The 12280-nt window shown below is 39.0% G+C and overlaps 1 protein-coding gene across 2 annotated transcripts in view; it reads right to left on the bottom strand.

The window, feature by feature from the left end:
* Positions 1 to 12280, bottom strand: part of ptprr (protein tyrosine phosphatase receptor type R) — a 37515-nt gene that overhangs the window by 19289 nt on the left and 5946 nt on the right. The window contains exon 3 of one of the 2 annotated variants that reach the window (XM_008400842.3): positions 2498 to 2796. In XM_008400842.3, coding sequence (XP_008399064.2) covers positions 2498 to 2796 — 299 coding nt within the window. The other variant, XM_081604090.1, reaches the window with a different exon arrangement.

Genomic DNA, 12280 nt, shown 5'->3' with positions numbered 1-12280 from the left:
TGCAGCGTTAGAGGGACGAATTAAGGAGATTTAAATGAGAATAATCGCATTTATGAACGCATTCTGCGCTCTTTTTAAGAGCTGAATGAGCAAATGACCTGCTGACCGCGTGTCGGGGTCACTCTCAGCTTGAATGCTTGCAGGGAAACGTCTTAGCGCATTAGAGGATGCTTTTCAGAGAGACGGCCTGCAGGGATGCCGGGTCATGTGACCACACAGGAAGTCTCAATCTGTGCAAAGAGCAGCTTTTATTTTCCTAACTGAACATTAAAAACAGAGACACTGTCGTCTGCGGACTGCCAGCATTCCCATCTGTCTTTGAGATTCCACAGCAGGTTTCTGCAGATTGTCGCCACTCCCACGATGCATCTGCGGCCACGACACCTCCAACTGTTCTGTCTGCAGACTGTGGGTCTGCTGGCGGTTGTTATGCTAACACCCTGCAACTTCTTAATGCGTCTATTCTGCAGAGATCCAGATATTTTATTCAGGTTTATGGAGAAAAGACGATTGAAAAGCAGCGTTTTAAGCAAACTGAATCTAACTTTAGGGAACCTCTGTGTTTATTTAATAATCCTTCCAGGATTTTGCGATTTGTTTGCAATCAAAATTGCTAATTTTGTGGTGCTACTTTAGAATTATTTGCAGTATTTTTGTCTCATCAAACCCTTTTCCAAATTCTACTTATAGGAGAAAATAGTTGATTGTATACGTCCTTGTGTTGTCAAGTACGTCACTGCAAAGTGTCCAAAATAATTTCCACTTTAACAGATGAAGTCAGGCTACAATCACCAAAATACACAATTTTAGAATGAAAAAATCAGCCCCATGTTTTTGACTCAAGTGGAGGAGAATCTACATTTAAGATTTAAGAAAAATTCAAAATGCCAAACCGAGTTTGTAGGAATCTTTTCAGTAAAAATTATCCAAAACAAACATCTGATTCCTTCAGAACATATTCGGGAAAAAGGCTCGTTTAAGCATGTAAGCTGCAGTCGGGCCGACCCGGCGTTCGGTAACTGGGACACCAGCAGGACGAACGCGGCGAGAAACACCTGCCTCACCGCGTCTCCGTCTCCCAGACGCGTCCCCCGTGTCTCTGTCTGTCTCTGAAGGTCACTGCTGTTTATCTAAGAGTTACACAACCGCCCATTGTGGAGGGAACTGGGTCTGCTCGCTCGCTATTAGCGTTGCTATGGCAACAGAGACTGCAGCTCCATACATAGAGAAGTCTGCAGCATGTGATCAATCATTCGCCGTCTGCTTTCTGACCCCTGACCTTCTTTAACATGTTTCTAGGACGACATCACCGCCTTAAAAACCAACCAACCAATGAGAAGACAGCTACAGATTTCAGGTGCATCAGTAATCTGGTTAACAGTGGAGCTTGCTTTGTTTTCTAAAAGCAAATCACAGAGAACATTATCAAAAAGTGAATTTTATTTCAATAGGGGAGAGCGATATGGATCTTACGTGGTGCTATTATTACGATTAGAACTATTTATTACTTTTTTTTGTATGGCACTCGTAGCCACACAAACACAAAAACTGGTCTTAGAAATTATTCATATTTGAAATACACACCTTACAACTCCGGTTACAAGAAGAAATGTGATTTTTTTTTATCATTAATTTGCACAAACTAACCGCATTTCATCATATTTTGAAATTTATTGATATTTACTGAAGTTATTATTGAGAAAATAGTAAAACTAACAATTCTGACGATACGGACAATTTTTTTTTTTTAAACATCATTAATTGTAATTTATCATGACGATAAATCAAAATTCTTCCAAGAAATGTATCACAATAAAAAATAAACGAGACAATAAATGCCTGATGAGGCACAGCAGTGAAACTTTAAACTGCTGCTGCACAAGTTACTCAACTGGTTGTTGCTAGGTAACCAAAGCGGGGGGGGGGGGGTGCTTGAAACGGCCTGTTACCCAGCAGGATGTTGCTAGGCAACCAAAGAGTGAGTGAGTTGGTTGATTCCACCAACCTAGCTTTCCTCTGGGGGATGTAGGCAGAGCCTTTCCTCTGCCTACATCCCCCAGAATGCTTTGTGGTTTTGGATCAGAGTTCAGGGAACCGATTGAACAGCCTATCAGATGTAGTGTCTCTTGACATTGTTCACGATGTACATTGTTGTTGATTCATTGTTCAGCTCTGGATTGAACCCGTCAAAAAAAAAAAAAGCAACAACCAATTTTGCTGGACGATAAATTATTGTGATAAATGATAATATTGTTTTGAGATCATTTTCAAGTAATCTGCTGGTAATGGCATAATAAGGCAAGTTTGTCCAGTCAGATCGATGCAGTTTAATTTTGTAAAGAACACGCTACACTGGAACCGAAAGATATTCTAAATATTCAATATAAAACTCAACTAAAGCGGAAATAAAAACACACACAAATTGATCACATTTCATGAGATCAATTTATGACTTGATCACTGCAACAGGCTTACAAAGACCATGGTAACCACTCACCATGGTAACCACATATTCCCCGGGTACAACACGCCAGCCGAAGTGGTCCGGCTCCACATCCTGATGCAGCTGCTCCAGCAGGTCCAAGCTCTGCCGGGCGCCGAGTTCCTGCTGAAGCCGAGACTCGGGCCGGGTTGACCGGGCCGGGTGCTGGTTCTGGTTCTGGTGCTGGTTCTGGTGGTGGTGGCGATGAAGGTGGAGGTGGGAACGAGACTCTGGCAGCTCATTCGCATCTCTCTGAGCGATCAGAGTGTGGCGACCCGGACGGTGAGTCGGGAACGGACCGCCAGCGAAATACTCTGAGAGAAAGATGATAGCAGACATTCAATCAATCAATAAATCAATCAATGGTTATTTATAGGGCAGCTTTAATACACAGAAACAAAATATAACAGGAAGCAATGAAAAACTAAAAATATAGAGTTAAACAAGGCAAAGAATGGAAAAAAGAATAAAGTGAAGATGGATGCAGATGGTCTGATGATAAAATGAAAACAAACATATTTTTAAAATCCTGATGAAAATTATAAAACTAGAATGAAAAAATAAAACAAAAACCATAAAATAAAAAATAAACAGATAAATTATATGAAACAAATGGTAGCAGAAGTTAAGCAGATAAAACATAAGCTTAACTAAATGTTACATTTAATTTAAACAACAGGTAAAAAAAGGCCAGTAAACATGCAGTAAAACTAAATAGTTAATTATAGTAGAAACCATTTTTAAAATAAAACTGAAGATATAAGGAAGCTTTTCAGTCTCTAATGCCATCAGGTTTGTTTGAAAACTGTAATTACAAAATAAATCCTGTTTTTTATTTCTTTGTCCAACTTGAGCATCGTCAAAATAAATTCCTAAAATTTCAGGAATCTTCTGAACCACAGCATCTCGTTATATTTGTGAAAGCTAAATAACAGTAAATAAACTCCAGCTGTTGATTTGTTGAATTATTTCTCATTCCATCCATAATTAGACACATTTTGGGTTAATACATGTATTTAAAAAGTAAAACCAGTAACGGTTTCATCTCTAATCCTGAATATATGAAGACCGGAGGAAGAGGACGAAGCAGAAACATCCTTTCACTGTTGATTTTTAAACCGCTGGCTATCAACAGCCTTCTGTGTCTTTTTGCTTTCAAACATGTCGACCTCGAACGCATCACACTCGGAGCGGCTGAAACAGCAGCACATCTGCCTCTGCGCTCAGATCTGTGGGCAGCATGGAGGAAATCCCAACCAACCGCCAGGAAGACGAGCCCTGAATTATTTATTCACGAGCTTTATTTACACTGAGTGAGAAAGAAAAAAAACTATTAGCACATTTATGATGCAGCAAGTTTTTCCAGCAGGTAGACGCTAAAAGCTTCTTCCCTGTACCGTTAATGATATCAGTCATTCTTTAGTATTGCTTATGCAATAAGGGCACATTGCCCGTCCAAAACCGATCATCTCCATAATTGACATATGTCCGATCTTCTGACGGCGCTCCGTCTGTGAAATATTACTACCTGTAGCGTAGCAGCAGTTCAACAGCGAGAGCAGAACCAGCGTCTTACATCGCAGCTCCAAGACTTAAATAATTTTACGGGTCATTTGTTTAGCTTTCTGACTGTCATGCTAATCCAGGTGAGTGTTTGTAGCTGTGCGCTGCTTTACCTGCTATCTGATCCTCAGTATGTCTTTTTACTGCAGTGAGCCTTGATGTAGCCAAACTCCGTCAAGTATGGCATTGTCTTTATGTCGTATTAGCTTCGTTGTGTTGATGCATTTTTAAGTGCTTCAATTTTCCGCCGCAACACGCAAACTTCCCCATTCACTCAGTGCGTTATAATTATAGTTCCACATCGCTTAGGATTTGTTGCTGCGCGTTTGCGCAGTGTGAAGGAAAGAGGAGACCAGCTGCACAGGCAGGCTGCGAAATGAGATGCAGGTGATCGGTATCGGCAACAAGAGCCAATGATCGCCGATCACCGATCATGCACTTTTTCACGGAAATCGGCCGATTATGATCGGTGACCGATTGATCGGCACTCCTGTATGTGAAAATGTTTAATGTTCTTAGTCATGTAGTTAGTAAAACTTCTGTTGCCTTGTTTTTGCACTGGACCTATGTTTGATGTGTCGTATACTGTACCCCTTTCTGCTTTGAGATGATCTCTCTCTTAATTTGCATTTTATGTAAACAAGGAAAAAGATGACAGTGATACAACAATAAATATCTTGAAGGAAGCGTTGTGCTGCTGGTCTTGTTTTCTTTTATACTTTGCACCAGAAGCAGAACAAATGTTCTTCTGATACGGTTAGAATCAAATCACAATTTCAGCTAAAACTCAAAACAAAACACACCAGAATTCTCTGGCATCGGTTTCTGCTGTCTGATGGCCGCAGTTACCGCGGTTGCTGGAGGTTTTTGTTGTTCACAGGTTGTCACTGACAAAGACACGCATATATGCACACATACTTAAGATCAATTTCCATCTGTTGTGTCCCACTAGCCTGGAAAAAAGCAGCTCCTTGATCTACGCTTTGCTTCACACACTAGACCCTCGGCTATTGAGAAATGATTGTCTAATGGAGGTGTGAACTTCAAGTTCCAAAGAATTAGATTACGATACCCAATTGCTGGCGTTTGGCCGTGACGTATAAAATGTGCCAGCTAGATCATGAAGGAATCTACGCAATGAAGCTTACCGGAAAATGCAAACCATCCCAAAATAGAAATGCCAAGGCAAATGACATCTTTACCAGAAATAAAATGTCTTAAACATTCTTCTTGGTCCGAATTTAATTTCTCAATGCTTGGAGAAGTGGCCAACACAGACTGAAAGACTTTGTTCACTGCAGATTCGGGGAACGAAGTTACAAGCAGGTTGATTTTCTGAGCCCAGAGCCCAGAAAATCAATATTCTGTTCGCCGATTGTCCCGGTTTAAATCCTACCGGAGAAACCGAGGTCAATGGGAGAAATCTCAGACAGAGCAACTGAAGAGAGATGAGAATCAAGCTGAACCGCATGGAAAGGCATTTGACCAGCAAGTCTTCCACATCGGGTTGATGGGGTAACAGGTCCAGAAGGGAACCGCAGACAAGCTGGATGACATTACGTTCTGTCTATTGTTTACGTTTTCGCACTGTACAGAACAAATGTGTTCAAGTGAGTTGTTTACAATCCATCACATATGGAGTGGCAGCACCATTTCGTTGGGATCATTCTTTATTCTATTTTTATGCTAATGTGTAAAATTATTAAACCAAAATTATTTCTTTGCAGCTCTTCTCCAAGCAGGCAAACGTTCTTGTCACATTTTACAACAACAACAGCAGCAGCAAATGTTTCTGAGTTCAATTTCAGTTTACTTTTAAGATATTTTAAGTCAAGTATGATTCAAAATTTTAAACTTGATAAAATGATGAAAAATCCTACTTAAATTAATGGTTTTAATATATCATTGTCATTCTAAACTTAATATTTAACCCTTAAAATCTCATGGCGCCTCAAATGATTAAGTGACGAAGTTGCAAAGGGTTAATAGTTTGACTCATGCAGAACTGATCTGACCGTTTCCATAGCAACGACCAGAAGCAAGACATTCCCCCGGAACTACAGAGACTCATTGTAGCTATGACCTCATCTATGACATAGATCTATGACATAGATCAAAGAACATGTGAGGTTATAAATGCTTGCATCTCAAAACCGGAGTTTATATTCAAGCAGCTCCGAAGTTTATTAGTGCGTTTTTCCAGTGCGTTTTAAGAATGGCTGAGATTGCGGCAACGATATTTTTTCCGTTGACTTTCGGAGCCGGATATTTGATTACAACGGGAGTGAGGAAAGTTTTTAATAAACTCCTCCCTTCCGTTGTATTTGATATTAGTAGTCATAAAGACGATATCGAATATGACGAGTTTGACTCGTGGCTTTTCCGTCCTTCCCCGGCTGGGGAAGTTCGCGATGCGGACACCAGCGCCGTTAAGAAGGCGTTGGAAGTATCCAATGATCCCACAAAAACAGAGCCCTCGTGTGACGGACTTTATTATTATGATGCAACGGGCTACTGTGTAAGTCTTCACACAGATCCGTATGAAGACTTATTTCTAGAGGATCTGTCTGAAGACTTTACTCTGGGAGAGTCCGTTGCTGAAGACAGTGATTCTTTTGATCTATATAGCGATGTTAAGGTGATTCCTAAGACTTCTGCTCCAATTAAAGTGGCTTCAGAAGATGAACCAGAATTACGCCACACTAAAAATTCTTGCTGTCCACTTTGTTAAACTTCTTAGGATTTCTATTCTCAACAGTTGGTAGCAGAGGGCGGGTTTGTGTTGACACACAAGCAGAGATTGGACTGGCCGTTCAGGTGCAGACTTTTGGAAACAATACTCTGGTGTAGGGCCCACACGGTTTCTCTAAATTTCAGCTAACAGCCGTTGTTCATAGGAGTAGTTTTAGGTGTGAAGGTCGACTGGCTCGGTCTGGGAGTCGGCCGACCCCCCTTCTACCGTAAGCGGGGAAGGTGTAGGCTAGGTTTTCTTTTGTTTTACCCTCGAGGAGTACTGCCCTCGGAAAATAACGAGATAGCCGATTTGCGAGACGCGAAATGCGATGAAAGATGTCCACCATAGGATAAGATAAGAGAACTAGTTAAAGTTGATCGTCGATCTGAGTCACGGAAGAAAGGCAGTACCTTGACTGTGGCCACATTGGAATTTAGTTTTTGGATCCGTTTAGGGTAGTTTGTGTGTGTGTTCGTGAGAGTGAAAGGTTCTGCCGCAGAGCGAACATTTTGTGTTTTAAATGTATTCTTTTCTGTTGATTGCAGTTTGTTTTAAACGTATGGTTGGTGTTTGGGGATTGTAAATTGTCGGTTCGTATGTCTGTATGTGTGCACCCATTTTGTTACCTTGTTGGAGCTTCTTTCTGTGTGTCCCATGCAAAGCGCATGTTTGCTGTTCTGTTAGTCCTGATTTGGTACCATTGTCTTGCACAGCTGTTTGTCAGTAGTCAGTCTCTTTTCTCTCAACAGGAAGGCAGCAGAGCGCATGTTGCTGTCTTAATCACTTCTGACTTTAATTTCATTTCTTTCCTACTTCAACAGATAAAACGGTTTTGGGAAGAATATAGGTATTTTCTGAAAGACCTCTGTCTCGTTCTGCAGTAATTTTAAATTGACATGAAGCAAAGTGGTTCAGAACTCCTACATCGTCTAAGATCAAAGTTTTTAATAGAAACACATTCATTCTAGACATTTTCTAATTAATGTTATTCTAGTATTGATTATATGTTTGACTTAGTGTTACAAATTTAGCCTGATTTAGACAATACCAGTGCTGTTAATATATAAAACTACAAATTACACTAGGTTCAAGTCATGTTAATTTTAACTAAATGGTATTCTATTAATTAAATTGCAATTAATAAAAGTATTAGTTTGTTTTCTTTACGTTTTAGTGTTTCTCTGTGGGAGATAACTTAAGATGTGTCCTCCGCTGCCTGCTCGTTGTAGACACGGCCTGTGTGCCAGACTTGATTTGTGCCCTGGTTCCTCCCTGATAACAGACAGTCTCTCCTGCAGCAAAGTACGACGGTATTCACACTAATCCTGCTCAATCCACTATTTTCACATGTGGAAAAATTGACTGTATGTAGGATGAATGAAATTACATAACAGGTAAAATTGTAAACAAAATTAAGTGACGTCTAATGTGTTCACAGGTTCAAATTTAAACTTAATGAAACTTGAGAAATTATAACATAGTTATTGTAATTTAATATTGTTATTATCGCTATTGTTTTTAATAGTAATAATAGTACTAATAATATCCACACAAAAAATGTAATATTCAGTCCATTACAGTTTTATGTTTTTATGGTTTGATGTTTATTTTGCGATCATTAATAAGTGATCAATGTGGTAGATTAGCTACCGCTGCTATTAGCTCATTAAACACCTGCTGTACTGATGATCTGTCAGAGTTGGTGTTTAACTCGCCTTTTATTTTCTAACTGAACTGAAACAGAATTACACACCACATCTACATGTTTAGGTTGTCAAAGTCAAGCTAGCATAACTGAACTACTTCCCTCTCCCTCCATATTTTTTTCTTAATTAACTTTTTCCTTACCTGTTTATCTAGTGATAGTGTAGCAAAGCACTGCATCTCTTTCCCTTTTATTAGGCGTACATTTAAAATTTAGTACGCTATATTTTAAATGTATAGCGTACTATACATTTAAAATATAGCGTACTATATTTTAAATGTATAGTACGCTATACATTTAAAATATAAACTTATATTTATATTTCATTAATGCAAAGCTTAATGAATGCAAGCTTCATTAAGCTTTGCATTAATGAAATATAAATGAATGAATTTTATATATTTTATATGTTTGGTAAAATACCAAGTTATTTTGTCCTCTAACTTTAAATAAGCATTTAAAGCTAGAATGAATTTCAGGATTATAATAGTTGTCAGGCTACAAGCACAATTAATTCTGTTATAGATCCAGATACACACTTCACATTAGGAAAAATAGATTCATTATTCTTCTACAGAAATGAATAATTAATCCCAGGACTTCAGTCAAAACATCTAGAGCTGCATATTTTCCTGGGTAATTTAAAACTTTTAAAATCTAATTTACTTTAACTCTGAATTAAGCCTATTTATCTGGATTCATGGGCGTCACAAGGAATCTGGGGACCCCTGACAAAAAATTAGATTAGGCCCCCCTGTGCGGCTGCTGTTATAATTTTTTAAGTCTATTTGACCCATAAAAAGCATCACAATTTTAAAGGCTTGCAACTTGCTGCCTTTGGTGTGATACTGATAGTAGCACAATATCTATTGCTCATGAATTTTACATCCAACAGTCCGCATACAGTATGTAAGTATGACATCTTTCTATTAGAACAAGTGGACCAACCGTCCACGACATAGACTTTCTGCCTCTTGAAGCTGGATCAACAGAAGTAAACAGGCTGCATTTACCTTTTGACCGCCATCGGCATTGCGTGACGTTTGCACAAAGTCATCTGAAATCCAGCAGTACTTTGGGCCACAGCCCCATCTAGTGACCAAACCCAAAAAATACACATTGGGCACCCCCAATGTGTGCCCAATTGGGCACCCCCACATTGGGGGGCAAAGAGCACCCCCAATGTTCTCCTTGCCCTTTTTGCTCCTTGCCCCAAGTGCCCTTTTGGTCATTTTTTTATTTATTTTTTTGGTATTATTATTTTCTAAGCCCTCTTCTGAAACATAATAACATGTACTAAAATTATTTATTTATTTTTGTACAGCATAAGAAGCCCTCTGGTCACCTTGTTACCTTTGACCTTTTGCCCGTGACGCATGACGCAGTTGCCTCTCTCGCAGTGCAATAAAGCGGCTAACTGGAGCTCAACGTAGCAAACGTTCCAGATTACAGAACAGTTTTTGGTGAATTATTAAAAAAAACGTTTTTGGTGAATAAAGTGGAGTAGACTTGCTGCTTGTCAGATTATGGAAAACGTTGAAGTATCGTTTCTGCTTCAGCTCGGAGTCGCGGTTTAAGCAGAGAGGTAATGAAATACAACAGACACTGACAGGCCTCTGCGTCTCCCTTTCTCTGAAGAACTACTGAGCGGGAGGAGACAGCCAGGTGAGGAGAAACTGTTCTTATCTATCGATTCAGTATTTTTATCATAGACATTAGGCTGTTGTTGTTGTTGTTATGCTATTAGCTAGTTGCTAGCTAACGACTTTGCTAGCAAAGCTAGATAACTAAAAAGCTTCTTCCCTGTGTACGAGGCACATGGCCCGTCCGAAACTTATCATCTCCATAAAGAACATATGACCGATCTTCTAATTTCCTTTGCTGCATAATGTACATTTAATTTATTCTGGCGTTAGGTAAATGTATCTTGAAGGAAAATAACACTTAAATAAAAGTCCAACAAGGATATTCATTTAGAATGAAAAATAACTCACCCTAAATTACCATGATGGATATAAAGTGTGTAATTAATGAAGGGGAAAAAACTCAACCCAGACTTCTCATCTCCACTGTAGCAAACAGGCAGCTCTTTGTTTTATTGATTACAGTCACTAAAAGGTTGCATTGTGCCCTTATTTATATTTTAATAGTGTAATTCTGTAAAGACAAAATATGTAAATCAGAGCTAGACCACCAGCTCTGATTTACATATCTTGCTAAATTGCAGATTTGAACATTGCAATACTTTCCTATAACAAAATAGACCTGCAGAAAGAAATTACTAATAAAATATCTTACATATGCATAGTTGTATGCTCTATATAGAGATTCTCCTTAGCTTTGATTGTATATCTCACAATTTTGTAATTTATCATTGTTTATTAAACTCTGAAAGCTGTGTGGCTTTGTTAATATTCTGTCCTAGAATGCGGTTAGATGGGCCCTTTTTTTTTTTTTTTTTTGAATTCTCTGCACGGCCCTGGACAGAAGGATCAGTTATAGTTTTAAAGCTGAAACCTAAAGCTTTCTTTACCAACAGATTTGGCAGCCATCACCATGTGCAATTCATACAGTGGAAAGAAAAGTTATTAAAACAATCAATATTTCTAATAATCAATGCTATTTTCTCATTTGTATCAAAATCAATAGAGTAGGGCTGAGTGATATTAGAAAATCTAGCGATAATTAGGGGCATGCCATAGCAATGCATAAGGAGAGCAGTACTGACTTGCGAAGCAAGTCAGTACTGCCTCCATGCATTGCATGGCAGGCACCTATTGTTCTACACCCAATAGAATGTCTCTTTATTATTATAAATATAATTTATTATTCTTCCGTTACCGTTAATGCGGCTCGTACCGCTGCATGCTGACCCACAAAAGTGGTATCAAAACGTGCGGCTCAATCCCGGCAAGTGAGCTATTACTTTTATTGGGGATTGGAGTTAAAATGATTACATAAATTAATAAAAACGAAAAAATTTGAGATTTTGTGTCTCACAGAATCAGTAATCTTTCTCTATGAAACACACACACAGGACTGTTTATGGCTGACTCAAAAACCCTTTTTAAATCCCCCTCACAGGCATAAATATCGCCCTATTGGTCTGAAAGTTGGTCATAACATAGATACACATGCCTGCTCATGTACAATGTTTACAAAAATTTGCTAGGGCTTATGCTTTTTGTCAGGGTCCTTCAGACTGACGCCTGGTGTCTCCCAAGTATAGAAACTGTGTCTGAAGAGGATTTTCCCGCTCTTTGGCTCTCACAGCTGCAGGGGATTAATTACCATAGCAACAGAAGAACAGAGTGTCTGGAACTGCAGCTCCCCAGGACTGCACTGTAGGGTTTACTGGTATTTACAACTGCTTGTGTTTTCAGCATTATACTACTGATTCAAGACTATAACCATTACACATATGTCCCCCATGTTAAAATCTGACATAAATAAGAATAAATAGCTGATTAAAAGTCTATGGACAGAAAATAACGTCGCTGCTCCTTTAAGGAACCAGCGGCACAGACGCAGCGCCTGCGATGCTACAGATCACAAACCTGACAGAGAGCAGAAGAGGATTCGTAGGAAAAGAGCGGTGATGCTCAGCAAGGCAGGTCATTAGCATTTGTACAAAAGTTAGCATTTCACTGTCTATGACTAGTGCACTAGCACTTTTACCTAAAGTTAGCTTTTACCTAATTTTCTCATTAATTAGAAATGTTTAGTATACTGAATAGAGTAGTAAAATTAAAACAACATGGTCGTGTTGCTCCACATCCTACTGCCAGCATTTGAG

The sequence above is a fragment of the Poecilia reticulata genome, chromosome 23 (assembly GCF_904066995.2).
Source record: "Poecilia reticulata chromosome 23, P_reticulata-male-v2, whole genome shotgun sequence".
In the NCBI taxonomy this organism is placed as follows: domain Eukaryota; kingdom Metazoa; phylum Chordata; class Actinopteri; order Cyprinodontiformes; family Poeciliidae; genus Poecilia; species Poecilia reticulata.
Note: the sequence above shows the minus strand (reverse complement) of the source record. Positions and strands in the feature narration are given on the sequence as shown.